At 44.7% G+C, this 17,145-nt stretch overlaps 1 protein-coding gene across 1 annotated transcript in view; it reads right to left on the bottom strand.

The window, feature by feature from the left end:
• The window catches only part of APMAP (adipocyte plasma membrane associated protein), a 49,721-nt gene that overhangs the window by 3,473 nt on the left and 29,103 nt on the right, over positions 1-17,145 (bottom strand). The window contains exons 2-8 of the mRNA XM_077114286.1: positions 15,296-15,412; positions 9,491-9,606; positions 7,592-7,684; positions 6,154-6,270; positions 5,053-5,227; positions 3,575-3,709; positions 2,985-3,177 (exon numbers count right to left, since the gene is read on the bottom strand). Coding sequence (XP_076970401.1) covers positions 2,985-3,177; positions 3,575-3,709; positions 5,053-5,227; positions 6,154-6,270; positions 7,592-7,684; positions 9,491-9,606; positions 15,296-15,412 — 946 coding nt within the window. The remainder of the gene's footprint in view (positions 1-2,984; positions 3,178-3,574; positions 3,710-5,052; positions 5,228-6,153; positions 6,271-7,591; positions 7,685-9,490; positions 9,607-15,295; positions 15,413-17,145) is intronic.

The following is a 17,145-nucleotide window of genomic DNA, read 5'->3' as shown; positions in this document are numbered from 1 at the left end:
TTTACTTGCAAATAAATAGTTCAGGGACAGAAGTTCTTTCTACTCTTCTATAATTTCTTTTTCTTCTCTAATATTTTGAATAAGACCTAGTCCCCTTCCCAAATCTATCTGGCCATCAGTGCCCTCTCCCTCCTCAGTTCCTTCTAGGTGATTCCTTCCAGAGAATATTTCATAGTTTCACCCATGAACAGGAGGAGAAAGCTCAGGCTGTGGTTGTAGGGCCTGTGCCCGGTCACTGATGGGCTGTTGATTTTGTTTTAATGGGAAAGAGCTTGGCATGTTAGAGATCAAAGGGTAGGAACCTGCGGAAAGGGGTGTCCATCAGGGTGGTTGTGAGAAGGCTTAGGGGGAGAGTGGAACAGAGGTTGAGGTAAGTTCATTTACGTGAGCGGCCTCAGGGCGATGAGGACGGTCCACCGGATGACTATATTCTTGGTGAAAAAGGAAGCAGCGTCATCTGCCAAAAGTACATGGAGGCAAAGCCTCAGGGTCTTGAGGGGATGAAGGAGGTCTGACTAGTCGTCACAGAGAGGGGAGCATGGCCGGGGGCACGGGGGCAGGAGAGAAGAGAATGAGGAAGATAATAACAAAAAGACCCAGAAACAGAACTCATTTGAGGACTCTCATTTCCTGATTTCGAAACTTACTGCAATGCCATTGTCATCAGAACAGTGTGGTATTGGCACAAGGACAGGCATACAGACCAATGAAATAGAACTGAGATAGAAATAAACCCACACATCTGTGGCCAACTGATTGTTGACAAGGTTGCCAATGGAGAAAGATCAGTCTCTTCAACTAAAGGCGCTGAGACAACTGGATTTCCACGAGCAAAAGAATGAAGTTGGATTCCTACCTAAAACCAATACAAAAATGTAACTCAAAACAGATCAACAACCTAAATATAAGAGCTAAAACCATAATATTCCTAGGAGAAAAAATACGGAACATCTTCGTGATCTTGGACTTGGCAATGAATTCTTAGATTTTACTCCAAAAACCATATGCAAGGAGAGAAAAACAAGGCAAACTGGACTTTGTCAAAAATTTAAAATGTTTGTCCATAAAAGGACATTATCTCGCAAGGGCAAAGAAAAGTGAAAACAATGAGAAAAAAATAGCTAGAACCAAATTATTATCCAGAATATATAAAGAACACCTACAACTCAACAACAAAAAGACAAACCACTCAATTTAAAATAGAAAAAGGATTTAAATAGACATGGCTCCAAAGAAGATATGCAAATAGCCAATAAGCATGTGGAAAGATGCTCAAAATCTTTCGTCATCAAAAAAATGCAAAGCAAATCCATGAGATCTCATTTCACACTCACTAGAATGGCAAGAATCAAAAAGACTGATGAGAAGTCTTGGCAAGTGTGCTGGTTTGGAAGGATGTATGTCCCCTAGAAAAGCCATGTTTTAAATCCCATTTCCTAAAGGCAGAAAAATCCCTATTCAATACTGTATGTTTGAATCTGTAGTTAGATTATCTCCCTGGAGATGAATTTGATCAAGAGTGGTTGTTAAACTGGATTAGGTGACAACATGTCTCCACCCATGTGGGTCGGTCTTGTTAAGTTTCTGGAGTCCTATAAAAGAGGAAACATTTTGGAGAATGAAACAGATTCAGACAGAGCAGAGAATGCTGCAGCACCATGAAGCAGAGAGTCCACAAGCCCAGTGACCTGTGGAGATGAAGAAGGAAAATGCCTCCCCGGTAGCTTCATGAAACAGGAAGCCAGGAGAGAAAGCTAGCAGATGATTCCGTGTTCGCCATGTGCCTTCTCACTTGAGAGAGAGACCCTGAACTTCATCAGCCTTCTTGAACAAAGGTTACCTCTCCCTGGATGGATGCCTTTGATTGAACATTTCCACAGACTTGTTTCAACTGGGACATTTTCTCGGCCTCAGAACTGTAAACTAGCAATGTATTAAATTCCCCTTTTTAAAAGCCATTCTGTTTATGATATATTGCATTCCAGCAGCTAGCAAACTAGAACAGCAAGGATGTGGAGAAACTGGAAAACTTGTGCATGACTGGTGGGAATGTAAAATGGTACAGCTGCTATGGAAAAGAGTTTGGCAGTTCCTCAAAAATTAAACAGAATTACCATATGACCCAATAATTCCACTCTCAGGTATAGACCCAAAATAACTGAAAGGAGGGACTCAAATACTTGCACACCAGTGTTCATAACAGCCTTGTTCACAAGAGCCAAAAGGTAGAAGCAGCCCAAATTTATAACCACTGATAAATGGATGAACAAAATGAAATGTGTCCACACAAGGGGAGATTATTCAGCTGTAAAAAGGAATGACATTCTGAGACATGCAATAACATGGATGAACCTTGAAAACATATTGACTGAAATAAGCTAGACACAAAAGGATAACTATGTGATCTGATCATATATAAATATTTAGAATTGGCAAATTCATATAAACAGAAAGCAGATCACAGGTTACCAGGGCTGAGGGGAAGGGGGGGAAATAGGGAGTTATTGCTTAATGGATACAGAATTTCTGTTTGGGGTGATGAAAAAGTTTTGGAAATAGATAGTAGTGAACATTGCACAACATGGTAAATGTAATTATGCCATCAAATTGTACACGGAAAAAAGGTTAAAAAAGTCAAATTTTACGTTACATATATTTTACCACAGCAAAAAAAAACAGAAACAAGGAAAAAAAATCCAAGGGTTAAAATATTTAAATTTATATTTTAGGCAGAAGAATGAAAAAAGTTTTTTTTTTTTTAACATGGGCAGGCACTCACTGGGAATCGAATCTGGGTACCTGACATGTTAGGCAAGAACTCTGCCACTGAGCCACCGTTGCCCACCCTGAAAAGTGTTTTTTAAAAGTAGTCTTTAAAACTATGAAATATTATACGCAGAACTAGAATTTTTAGGGTTATAAAGGTCAAAAAATGATACATTCATTTCAGTTTGTTTTTTTGACACTATAGTTTTTAGAGTTACCTTAAAAATTATTCTTTTAATCCAAGGCCTCTCAGCTAAGAAGTCCAACATAGAAAACCCAGGGTTGGAGCGGACTGTCGCCATGCCGAGCCAGTATCCCCCGGAGCTGCTGGGTCGGATGTTATCTGGAAATCCAGGCAAGTTCTCCACAAACACATCTGCCCCTCCCTTCATCAGGCCGGACACGTAAAATCTGAAAAATTTTCCCATGTAGACACTGAACAGTAGCCCCTGCTTTAAGGAAGAAGTTGTGATCAGCACCAGACCAGTTTGGGTCAGGCCCAATTTTCAGAAACAAGTGCAAATGTTCCTGTCCTGAAGGGGGAAGAGCGCAGGACCTTGCCCAGGGGCCAAGGACGGGCACACTGGTAGCACAGCAGGGAAATGGGCCTGGATGCCGCACCGGCCTTCCATCAAGCTGCCCACACAGCTGGCCACCATCAGGCCACCTGAGACATAGGAGGAAGGATGGGGCGTGATTGCCTGATGGTGCCAAGGAGGACCTGCGCATCTCAGCTCTCAGCAATCAGTGTTTACGCGCCCGCCCGGCCATGATGAGCCTGGCAAGTCCACAGCAGTTCTGCACGCACCTGTGGATTCTGGCCATGGTGGTTTCAGCCACCAGGACAAAGTCCTCCGCAGGGGAGAGCTGGACTCCATTAGGAAATCGCAACTGGTCCAACAGAACCTTCACCTCCTTGGTCACAGTGTCATACTCAAGCAGGCTGTGGAACACAGAAAGGAAGGGTCCCAATCAAGGAGAATCCATGGTGCCTATGGAATGCAACTCAGCCTTACACAGGAGAAACGGGCCTCTCCGGTGGGTTCTGCTTGGACATGGCTCCAGGGCGGCCCATGAAGGCCCTTCCCTATCCAGAGAGACCAAGAGCATTATCTCTGAGGGACCCTGCACAGTCTTCTCATTGGCCTCGGGCATGTGACTGCCCCAGGGAAACCAAGCATGGTTTCAGCCCCCTTCAGAGGGGTGACCCAAAGCCTAGGCTTGCCAGGATCACTTAGAACAAACACCCAGTTGGACAAGCTGAAGACAGGCTGTCCCCAGAAATGCCCTTGACTCCTGCCAGCATGGACCTCCTCAGGGAATACCCCTCCCACACCTGTCCTGGCAGCACCCTTCTATTTCAACGTGCTCATCTTTCCCCTGGAGAGAAGGGCCACTAGTGCTCTCCCTGTCTTCCCCTGAGAGTGGGGAGCCTGAGGGCTGGCCTGCAGCTGCTACCATCCCTGTGCAGCAGACTGCACCTGAGCTGCAAGAGCAGCAGGACTTCCCCAGAGTAGACACCACATGCCACGTCTCTCAGAAGGCCAAGTCCTGCAGGACAAATGGCTCCAAGGCTCCGTCAACGTGCACCTCTTTGGAATGCCTCCAACAGTAGTCTCTGGCAGGATGCATCCCATGTGAGGACTACCTACTGAAGAGAAGGGACACCACCGAGGTGCCAGGTCCAACTCCACCTGCCACAGACACTGTTTGCTACTCCTACCTATATAGTTTATCCACAGACCTGACAGCCTCAAATGTCTGCCTCAAGCAGAGAGGACCAGGACAGAAGAGAAAGCAAAGGGTGGTTAGGAGTCTAGGGGACCCCACACTCTACTCTAGAGAAATCACTCATTTTCTTCCTTCCCTGAACATCCCCACCATGAATTCTCGTGCACTCTCCAAGGAGGCAGCCCCAGGGTGAGGATGCTGCCACTCGGAGCTGAACCAAATCAGTGAAACAGTAAAAGGCCAAGATGCAGAAGATCAGCACACAGGAAGAGGGGCAGCTCAGTGCTGGGCTGAGGGACTGCACAGATCATCAATACGACAACCCTAAAGAGATGTTAGTCACATGGAGGGAAATGTCTATCACAAATCCTATAATGTTATTTCTGGCATCTTGCTCAGTTTTATTACATCCATCAACTGTTCCCAGAAGCCACAAGGTCTTACTTTGAGGGCTGAAATAGTGTGCAGTGAAGCACTCCAGTGATTCCTAGAAGCTATAAACTCTGCTGGCATTATCCTGCCTGCTGATTGTTTGACTGAGTAGGAGATACATACCGCCCATCAGCAGTTCCCTCCATAACCAAAAGAATATAATCTCGTCTCTGCCATTTGCTGCTGGAATCCGTAAAATAAATTTTTCTTCCATCCTTAGTTATCGTGAGATCATTGACAAAGGACATTTTCTTTCCCTCAATGGGTGTATCAGAAGATAACAGCAGTTTCACTTCACCTGTGTTTTAAAAAAGGAAAGGAAGGAAGGAAAAACTTGCTTTCATTCTATGAACTTGTTTCTTAATAATTTCAAAATAGTAATCAACCCAATTTGATATAAGAATAAAAACTAAAATAAGTTTCTCCAAGCCGTATGTCAGATGGTTCCCTGCTACCTAGAGCAAAAAATCAGTATATTATCTATTCATGGACTAACATTATCAAAGGCAGAATCTTGCTTCTAAAGTTGAGAAACTTCTTCTTTTATTGAGGCCAACTGACCTTAAAAAAAATGTGTTGGGCCTTAGGTAAAAGGCAATTTAGTTCTGTTTTATTGAGAGAAATATAAAATGTTCCACTCACATGCTTTATAAATAAATCAGCAGTAGTAACTCGTTAGAGTAAATGGGCCCGAATGTTTACTGAGTGCTGAGCAGCTGCCACATATAATCTCACTTACATCCTCACGGCAGCCCCAAGGGGCAGGCGCAATTACCCTCGAGGAAATGCCCTGGGGTTGCTGCCCAAGAGAAGAGCCCCTCAGAGTCTAAGCAGCTCACACAAGCAAGGAGAGCTCTGGTTAAGTGAAGTGAGAAGGACATAGAGGGCAAGGGGAGGGAGGAGATTGAGAGACAGTAAGTATTAACAAAAAAATAAAGACAGAAGGACAAACCTTCATGCCCTAATATCCTTAAAATGAGACCCTGTGGCTGAAATGCAATTCCAGGGTAATCAGGGCAATGACCAAATACAGTCAAGGAAGGGGGTTACATGAGGATCAGCTGATACTTGTAGCTAATGCATGCAGCACTACTATTCAACTGATAAGAAAGCATTACAGTCTCCAACAGGCTATATTCAGTCAGTTCTATTAAATCTGCTTATACACATATTGTTTAAAGGATCTGAAATCTTCACCAGAAGAAACACAATGTTGCCACGTACGTTTCCAGGGATTTACTTCAAACAGTCCCTTATATGCATCAGCCACAAAGAGAGTCCTGTTGGGCCCTGCCCGGATGCCCAAGGGTCTCCCACAGACAGGCTCATCATCTCGGGTTTCTAGGAGAATAAAAAGAGGAATCAACAACTGGCCCAGGATTTCATCCGTGTTCTCCTCAGTGCCCAGATGCCTCATCTGTCCCTTCATAAATATATATTGGGCTTTATAGCGCTCAAAAGTCATGGCATAGAGTCAACCCACCACTTACCTAGTATTCCAGCCTCCTCAGGACTTAGAGTGACCATCCAATGGGTCCAGAGGACGTACACATAGCCACCAGTATATAAGCATCCCAAGACTTGAACAGCTGACTCAGGAGCAAAATAGGACCCAGACACCCAACTCCAGAATCCACTCAGAACCTCAGGAGTTAAGAGTTTCAGCCCTACAACCTGACCTAACACTTGTGCCCAACTATCAAAATGAAATAGCTTTCTCTCCACCTGGTACAAGGTGGAGACACCTGTAAGTAGACAATTCACCCACTCCACTACCTGCATCTTTTAAATCTGTGGCAACACATTTTTACAGCAAGGGTGCTTACTGCAGGGTGTTTACTGCAGGGAGGTTCCTACAGGGTGCTTGCTGTAGCATTCTCACCATAGTATGCTTACTGCAGGGGTGATTACTGCAGGATGCTAACTGTAGGTTGTTCACTACCAGGAGTTCATTGCCAAAATATGGAGTGGAAAAAGGCAAGTTAAAGAACCACAGCGCAATAGGACTCCAAAATTAAAAACTGAGAAGGGGTGAGGGGAGGGTATCCATAAACAGAAAGTTGTCAGAAAATCTATTCACTAAAATGCTAATAATGATAACATCTGAGAGGACTCAGAGATGATTTTTACTGTCTTCCTAGTGTCTTTGAGTTGTTTGCACTTTAAAATAAAAATGCATCAGTCTTATAAAAATATTTCAAACTACTAAATAATGATAACTAGTAACTAATGGGAATGCAGCTGGTTACTAGTTTTTAAACAGTAAGATTCTTGTTCTCTAGTTTACAGAACTCAGTGACTCAGGGTATTTCACTTTGAACAGCCCTGCTGAATCCTTGTGCTGGTAATGCAGGAATGACATGCAAATAAAGGCAAAGTTTACTGCTTTTCTACAGTACCACTCTGACAGCACCAGTGAACTTGGGTCTGAGTGGGATGGCAGGCTGGGCCCAAGGATAAGCAAGCACTTTCACCAATTAGGCTTTGGGAACTCCAGACATCATGCTGGAAAATAAAGAGCTCTTGGTACCACCCACGGCCTGTTCTGTCAAAGACCAGTTAGCTCAGGGGCTTTAGTGACTTCTTTGGAAAAGGAGTCACACATGTTTCCTTCCGTGTGACCAGGGAGACATACAGTCATGGGGCACAGCCAATGACTTACTGCATGGGCCTGTTCCAAATCGGGCGATCGTCTCTACTTCACCATTTTCAAGTTTTACTACCCGGCCATCTGCTGTACCACTAAACAGCACATCTATTTAAAAAAAGAGAAAGGAGTGAGAGCATTTCCAGGCTGGACCACAGAGCTGCCACCATGCTTCTACTCTCCTACAACAGGGGTGGGCTGTTTATGTTTTCATCTCCACTAGGAGAGGGCCGTTCTGAAGACGAAGTAGAAGTGATACCTGGGAATAAAAATCATGAAAACAGAGCAATAACACCATGGGAGCCTCGGGATTCCAGAGCAAGGATACAGGAGGATCCAGTTATCAGAAAAAAAAGGACTGGCTACTCCCAAAAGAGAGCCCAACCACCCTGCAGGCCTCAGGCTGACGCCAGCAGTCAGGGGCGGGTGCTCAGATTTGCTTCGCATCCACGTCTACTGCTCATGTCAGTTAGATCCACCTAAGGAGGAAGAGCTGGTAGGAAGTCCTTCAGGATCAAATGAAGCTCGTTAACTGATGATCCCTGCCCTTCAGCGCTCTCCTGGGAGACTAGTTCCCCTCCACCGTCAGCACCACGCCAGCCACCCACAATTCTGGAGGGGGACAGCGGTAGTGGGTCTCTAGAACCTCCCTGTGGCTCACATCAGTGGGGGAACCAAAGGAACCCCACAGGCCTCACGAGAAATGTCACCCAGAGGATAATGGCACCATCCACGTGGGGAAACGACAAAAAAGGTGAAGTCTGGTGAAAAAAAGACGAGCAGTCAGGCCAGGAAGAAAGGGAGAAGACAGGAAAGCTTCTCTTGGAGAGGTAAATAAAAGACCACTGCATTGCACTTTAATGCCTATAAGTTCCAGTTTTAAATATCAGTATCTGATTTTTATCACCAACCAAAATTTATGAAGCTTATAAATAAAATATCGATTTCGTTTTAAGAGAAATAAAAAGTTGTATTAATAAATGGCCCACACGAAGTATTTATCCTTCCTGAAACAATTTTGACTTCACCAATACGACTGCAGAAATACTCTAGCCTTTGGGGCATGTCAAACAGCAAGGAAAGGGCAAAAAAAAGTAGTCAAATACCTCTGGAAAAGGGGCAGCTACTTTTTCCAGATCTGCTTGAAAAAGAAATCAGAACCCTGGACAGAGGTCTACACCCATGTCATGGACAAATATTGACATGTTGAAAGATGAGGAATATGTCAAAACAAGCTGTTTGTAAATCCTTACACCCTTTCAAGTTCACAAACTTTCCATCAGCAGTAATTCACGAACTTTTCATCACAGTATTTTTAATTCCTGCTTTAACAGTTAGAAAATGCCTTGCTCCAGACTGCTAGAGACTCAAGTAAGAGAACTGGATCTGCCTCTGGTTCTCAGGTTTAGGCAAGCGTGATGCCAATGGTCAGCCTTAATTGCAGACACCAACATGAGCTTTTAAAAAAAACAAAACAAAATGGAGGAACTAATGAGGACAGTTCATCATCATTTCAAAATTGAAATCTATACAAGGACAAATAAAGCTAAAAAAACAATGTTAAGTAATACCTACTAACTTTGATAAATGAATTCATCTCCAATGTCTGCATTTTCCTTTCATTTTAGTGGGCCCAATACTTTCAACAGAGTCAAGTGCTCCATGGAGATGAGCTCAAATTTGCCCAGCCCTCAAAGGGCATTGGACCTGGAAGGAGCCACTCCCAAATAGAGCCTGTGGTCGCTCCCAGGTTGCTGGAGTGACCCACAGTGCACATGGAGCTAAGCAGATAACCCAAGACCCCCTGTAGCTGGGGGTCCACTGTGCCCACTCCCACAGAATCTATCCCTCAAAGGGCTGCTGACCGTGAAGGCACCTCAGTGCCACACTCTGAGGATCTAGGCCTGTACTTACCCCCGATGCTGGCTATGGACTCAGGTCCAATTAGTTGATTTTCAAATAACCTTTCCGCCAGTCGTAACTTCGTATTTGGTTGTAGAACACCGAGCAAGAGAGGAGGTTCTTTGAAACTGTAAAAGAAGGCAATTATAGGGATTTGCCCATAAAAACAAGATGAAGAAAATATTCACTGAGGTGCTATTACATGCATGATGTCCCATTCTTCAACAAAAAGAGTGCATTCCCATAACATCCTTAGTTGCTGCAAATGCAAATGTTGAGGAAATAAACTTTTCTAGAACATCAGAAAATAAATATGTTTCAAATAAATATGAAAACATGAACGTGGCTTAGGCAACTCCTTCATTGTACGATCAGCAGAGCAGTCACCTGTCAGTCACCTGCAACCTGGGAGCACCTGGGGCCTCTGCCCATCCCCAGCCAACTCAGCCCCTCTGTCACCACTGTCCAATGCCTGTAGCCATTTTACTTAGACAACCCTGGCTTTACTTTCCCAGCCCCCATGTCCATGTCTTATCCTGCCAGCCCCCACCTACACTTCAGCTGCCAGTCTTGCTTCCTGCTTCAGAGAAGACAGAAGAAATCAGGGGAGACTGTCTTCAGCTGGACACATGCCTCCTGCCCATCCCCATCCCTCCACATGGCCCATCAGGTGCAGTTCCCACTCCTCACACACTCGTTCTTTTTTCTCAATGGGTCAGTCCCATCCATGTGTAAAAGTGCACTTTTCCCAGTGCATCAGCAGACCCTACTGCTGCTGCCTTCACAACACACACACAGTGGAACCACTTCCCCTGTCCTCTGCCCTTAGTATAGGGCCTCTGTCTCCTCCCTTCTGCCCCACAGCCTGGGATCAGCACAGCAGACAGGGTGAGCCTCCTGAAAGGACCCAGATACATCATGCCTCTGTTCAGGACCTTGCAGGTCTCCCTTCTCAAGTACTGAACACTTGGCCCATGACCTCATGTGAGGTACTCTGCCAGCGCCCACTTGCTCTGCTCCAGCTCCCAGGCCCTCCTTGCTGCTCCATGCACAAACCCCATGTCTCCATCTGACACCCTGTGGGCTGGTGGGGCCCCCTCTCCCAGAGCACTCCCTCCCTCACAGACCCTCACGTATGTTTCTCCTTCTCAGTGGGGCCTACCCTCCCCACCCAAGTTCTTGTTCACCCCTCAACGATGCTCCCCTTGCCCTGCTCTGATTTTTTCACAGTACACGACACTTTCTCACATCCTATCTCACTGACCTCTCTGTTATTATCTGTCCATCCCCATTAGGTCTCAGCTCCTCCATGAGATCGGGGATCTGTTTCTTTCTGTGTTTTTCTCTGCTGTGCCCCAAGCACTAGGCCCCTTATTTGGCACCTAGAGACTACCTGGGAACAACAATGAAGGAAAGAAGAACAAGGAAGGTCCTCCAATTCCCTCCCTCGTGCAGGCTCCTAGCCTACCTCGCAAGAGTGGGAGAACCAAAGGGTCAAAGGTGGTCACGGGGTGGAAGGATGGAAACTGCTCTCTGCCCTGCCTGTACCCCACTTCCAGGCAGAGCACTTCACTCCTAAGCATCCCCTCTGAGTCGACACCTACTCAGGACATGTACAATCCTCCAATTCAAGGCTCTCTCCTTTCTTCTTCACCTGGCCCCAATCTGTGGCCTCCTACCTGCACTTAGAAAAATACTCCTGGTTTAACTAATGAGCTCAATTTGCACTGGGAGACCAAGGAGGCACTTGAAGGTGGCCTGCACACTTGGATGAAACAGCATGGCGTCAGACCCAGCAGGGTTCAAAATCTAACTTTGGGAAGGTCGTCCCTCCCACCTCAGAGGATACTGTGTTCTGGGGTAAAAGCCCCAAGACAGAGAGTGGCACCCAGCAGGTCCTCAGCCGCTCCCCACCCTCCTGGGCTTCAGACTGGGCCTGATTCCTTCACATAGGAAGTACTCAAAAACATTTGTTCAATTAAACTAACCACTCTAGGATGCCCCATTCCTGCCCCCATGAAGTCTGGCTGTAGGTAGGTAGACAGGGAAGCCTTCTATAAGATACAAAGGGCAGGCAGGAAAGGCCCCCTCCCCACAGCAGGGCAGGGAAAGCAGCAAGGAAGGGCAAGCACAAGCAGCACCAGCCAGCAGCCAGACCACAGGAACTTTTGCTAAAGCAGGTGTTGGGGGGGGGGGGGGGGGCACCTGTTCACTCTTAGTTGTGTCCTTGACTTTTTTAACAAAAACATGGGACTTTATGTTCAATTTGAACTTTCATCTTGTTTCTCCCCATGGCTTTCACTGGTCAGGCTCTCTCTTGAATCTACCTGCCAGTTCTGTCATCCTGCAAACAGGGTCTACATGGTTGGGTAGCCTCAGGGCACCATCTAGTGGACACCAACTCAGGCTCCAAACCTTTCAATCTCACAGCCCAGAGTCACTCTAAAAAATAACCTGGCTTCTCTGGAGGTCACTCTAATGCAAGCTTCAGTTAGACATTGCTACCTATCATATCTATCACTGCTACTCAAACCCCAACCAAAACCATTCCTGCCAATCCTGAAGAATACCTAGGGCATTATATAAGATTCTACAGAGGTTCCATGCACTAGGGTAACTTTCCAGAAGCCTACAACCTCCAGATGGGTTCCTGGACCAGTTAAGTCCTGAAATGCAGAGGGGCCAGCCTCTCCAGAACATCAACTGGTTCCATCCCCCCATCCCATATTATCGACAGTCCCTCCCAACATGAAAAAGTTAGAATGGGCATAGCCCAAATACCCCTAAAAAGTGGGAGAAAGATCAAAGGTGATGGTAGAGTTATACAGTATAGTGTTTAACAAATGAGTATGTTTGTTGAATCATTATATTGATAGTTCTTTTAGTTTCCAGAACCTTAGAGCAGCTAGAAGTAAAAACCTAAAATTGTGGAATTGTAACCCATACCAAGCTCCGAAATCTGTTCTACAACTAATTGTTGTGATGTACTTTGAAATGTATTGCTTTTTTAATATATGTTATTTTTCACAAAAAAGAAAGGAGGAAAAATAACCTGGTTTCTACTCAAAAGAAACAAAATGATTATATTTCACTAGAAACAATTAGGTTTCTAGTTATTTCTTAAAGGATCTGTATCAGTAGAAGTAAACATTAAGGTAAAAAAACACCTTAGTGTTTTAAGAAACAGATTTTGTTGCTAGAGTTTTAAAGACCAATGGGAACTTTTCAATTAGCAGTTGAAAGCCATTTCAGGACTGTCAGAAGTACATATTTTGCTACCAGGGCAAAACTGTAAAACTCAAAGACAAAAATAAAAAATAGCCACAATCTGTATGGGTGGCCAGGGGCATGAAGAATCAATAGAAGCACAATAATTAAAACTCAGGGAGCACAGGAGATGTGCAGAGGAGGAGACTGAGGGAAGCACAGTGTTCCATGCTCCCTGACCACCCACAGCAGAAAGACATGGACACTGGCAGGAGCTGATTCTCAGAAACACTTAAGAAAACCTCTTGTCCATCTGGGCCAGCCTGGAAGCCATCTGCAACTGAAAATCATGGACCATTGCCATTTCACTCACATCTCAGCATACCATCAAAACGTACCCTGAAGGCACCATCAAATTTCTAGGCAAACTAGTCTGTCCACAAATGCCATGTCTCTGGCTTTCCTCTAAACTTTCAAATAACAAAAGGAAAAGGAAGGTCCTCTGCGTGGCAGGTTTCCCATAAAGCCCCGCTGTCTTCCTGCTGAGCTGCTCGCTACACTTCAGCCTCAGAAGCCACCCTAAAAGGGTTTCCACCTTTCTCCTCTTGGCCCACTCCAGACTTCTGGTCTACCTGTTCCCTGTGATTTCTCAGAAATTCCTACCCATTTCTAAGATCCCACGGTCAGGCCATTTGGCTCAAATGCCTTTCAGTCAGCTGGATGCCCACTCCCACCTGACTGTCTGGCAGTGCAGATGTACAGTTTATCATCACAATACCACACTCCCAGTGGAAGAAGATGATGGAGGCAAAGCAGATGACTGTTCTTCTGTCACCATAATGTTGTCCCAACTGTCCCAAGAGTGGGTCTCTTCCTGGCTCGCTTTGCTCTGAACAAAGCATTCAAGAAGCCCTCTTGGCTGCTGCTATTTGCATTTTTTCCCAAACCTCACCACATTCCTGTTCTCACACTATACCATTTTAGAGCCCATCCTTCCACATTGGAGCAAGGCACTCGTGGAGTCTAAGCTGCAAGGAGGACTCTGTCTGCATGTGGAGCTCACTGAGTGCTTCCCTTTCTTCCTTCTCAGCTTACCTGTGACTCCACAGACAGAATCAACTTTTTAGAGTCTCACATCCTTCTGGGATGATGTTTCCTCTCAGTTTTAGGTCAGGGGCACAAACCTATCATTCCTCTAATATTTCTAACTGCTCTTTGCACACATAAATTCACTTTTACATTATGGAAATTTAAGATTTTCAGTCCCTTAGATTCTACCCCTCCCTCTTCAACTCAAGCACTCTCTCCTCCACTATTCTCTTCTCTTTCCTCCTTCTATCTGTAGAAGGTCCCCTCTTGTCCAAGGCCACCTCATAATCCATGCTTTGGTCCCCAGGTATATACTGTTCCACTCATCCTGCCTTAGCCAACTAGATTTTTCAAAGAGGCCAATTTCTATTTGGGGTGGGTTAAGAAGGGGTAAAAGGAGCAAGGGTGCCTCCCCCAACACATCGAGGGAGCCTGGGGGATGCTGATCCAGGCCGTGCTGAGGTATGCTTTGACCCATTAGGAGAGATGACCCAGATGTCCTCATGCCTAGCACAGGTGGAAGATGTACCTGAATTCCCCCAGGACAGCAGGAATGATAGAGCTAAGCCCTCACAGCTGTCCACAGGCCCCAGCTTCCAACCATTTTCAATCTTACATGAGCTAATCATTTGTTTACCGCACCCTGTATCTTGACTAACTCTGAATCCAATATAAAGCTGATTCTTGTGTACATGTGCCAGTATAGAGTCAGAAATTTGTCCTCGTATATCTTCGAATCCAGCTGAGAACCCACCATAGGCATCCTAGGTGACATTTTTATTGAATTGGATTCAATATAAAACCTTAATTTTTATTTATAGAAAACCACCTTACTATTCAGTTGCATATGCTATATTTGCCCTGTAATTTTACATGGTTCTTGTCTGAAGTTTTTAATGCTTTACATGGACTAACTCATTTAAAATAAACTTTAGACAACTTTGCTTCCCTTGCTTCAATGGGAAATGCAAACTTACTTAACTGCACAACCCTTTTGAAACCAGTTCTACATCATGTCATAAGTCAACACAACCAATAAAAGTATGGAGGGATGAAGATATCTCATGGGGCCCCAGGTGATTACCATTTTTTTTCAAGTGGCACTGGGCAGCATTACTTGTAGATCTCCACTGGTGAAAGGTAACTTAGGAAAAACAGAACATTATAATCACAGCTTTGTAAAAAATCAGTTGCTTATAAAATTCAAACAAAGTGACAAATTAACCTCCGTGAATGGGTGCTTTTATTACTTAAAATGAACTGAGGTTAAACTATCGCTAATACTTAAGCTTCTCTTCAATTTGGATTTCCCTGACTTTTGGCTGTGTTTTGCACAGCCTCATTTCTGAAACAATGGCATGAGCAGCACCACATGAGCATTCTGCATGACGTCTAAGCCAATGTGAGGTCTGAGGCACTCAAGACACCACCATAGTAAGCTGCCATTAAGACCAGATTGGTTTAATGAGTCTCTCCTCCTAGAAGTCATTCTGGTTCCTTATCTGCTGCCGAGAGGCTCACCTGAGAGGCTGTGGGTCGATGGTGGAGTCCAGCAGCAGCATGGCACCGAGCAGGGGCACAGTGAGGGAAACAGCAAGCATCAAGAAGGTCACTCGGAAGACCCGGCCACTGAAGGAGCTGCCAGAAGTGAACACAGAGGTTCAGAAACGAACTCAGCAGAGGCTGGCACTGCAACCAACTCAGCTGTCTTTTAAAGCCAGTTCTGACACAGGACCTGTGAAGCAAGACCTCATGCCCAGTTTCCCACAACACAGTCACTGACCTCTGGGGCCTGTGGTTTAACTTGATCACTGTGTGCCAGGCTGGGCAAACAGGCCCTTGCTCTCTTGGAAAATCTTCCAGCTCTGGGGGACACTCGGACCAGATATTTTCCAGATATGATAACAGGTTATATTTTTAAAAAGGGCAAACTCCCAGAATTAATGAAAACAAAAAGTAATGGGAGAAAAACAACTACTAGATGCCTACACCCTGATTAGAACAGCAAAAATCCAAAATACTGACAACACCAAATGCTGGTGAAACCCACAACCGTGAATTACGTTTTGTAACAACTGAATTACTTTATAAAAACAGATTTTATTTCTATTATATCTTTATATATATATATATATACACACACATACATATATAAATAGTAAAAGCTTAAATGAACTGTAACCAAAAAGTGTGCTAACCTTTGATGTCACCAAAAGACTCTTCTTTCTAAAATATAAAAAGCCTCACTGAAGAAAATAATACTAATAATAATAAAATTAAAAAATTGTAAAAAGCCTCACTGAACTATATTCTCCAGGTCTGTAACCTCTTGAAGAAGCCAGAAGTGAAAACTCATAATTATTGTAAGGCACTGGACTGTAACCCAGATGCCTGATGCTCTGAAAATAATGCTTTACTGTATGGCAGTACAGACCATTTTGTAAATGTAATGTTTCCTGAAGACTGTGACTGGCTCTTCAGTAAACACCTATCTTGTCTTAATGTCTGTTAACCTTTGAAGTAGCAAATACTTGTAACAGTTTTAAGACCCTGAACTGTAGCCCAGGTGTTTGAATGCCTGGACAATGGTATTTTACAGTATAACTCATGACTGGCTCTGCCAACACTCCCTATCTCAATTCATATAACTGGACAGCAAAAGGGCAACCCATGACTGGCCCCACTTGTATCCTCTTAACACATGTTACAACTCTGAAGCCCGGTCCCTGCTTCACACAGCTCCCTTAATAATTATTAATAAAGTAACTCGAGCCAGCTCAGAATTAATAATGCCCATGACCCTAAGCCCAATGCCTCTGTCTGAATACTATACAACTCTTCAAGTTTCTGCAGTTTAGGGAGACAGAGCTGAGGTTTTAACCTCCTGTTCTCCTTGTGCTGCTCAGCACAATTACAGTTCTTCTGCTCTCTGAAATCCTGGTGTCTCAGAATAGGTCATTAAGCACATCAGGCAGTGAATTTGCATTTTTGTTTGATAACAACCGATGACCCAGATGGGACGGATGGCCCATAGGAGTCCAACTGCCTAAAGTACTGAAGCCCTGGCTGGACAGGTGAGCAAAGTAACTGAATCTTTGTGGCCAATTAGAACGGTTAGTCTAGAGACTCGGCAGTATACCACATATATGAGTTTATCCCACCCAGCTGGTGTTCCAGGATTGCTGGCACTTTTCATTATTTCAAAGGGAGAAACAGTTTCAAAACCAGACAGCAAATTGTGTGAGTAGGTTATCAAGGCAGAGGCGAACCAGGAGGAAAGAAAAAGGGTTAGAGTCCCACCTCCAGAGAGTTCTGCTTGCTCTAACTACCCTACCTTTCAAAAGAGGGTTGGAGGGTGATACAATGGTGGC

This window comes from Tamandua tetradactyla, chromosome 1 (genome assembly GCF_023851605.1).
Source record: "Tamandua tetradactyla isolate mTamTet1 chromosome 1, mTamTet1.pri, whole genome shotgun sequence".
NCBI classification, from domain to species: Eukaryota; Metazoa; Chordata; class Mammalia; order Pilosa; family Myrmecophagidae; genus Tamandua; species Tamandua tetradactyla.
The sequence above is the reverse complement of the archived record's forward strand: the minus strand, read 5'-3'. Positions and strand labels throughout refer to the sequence as shown.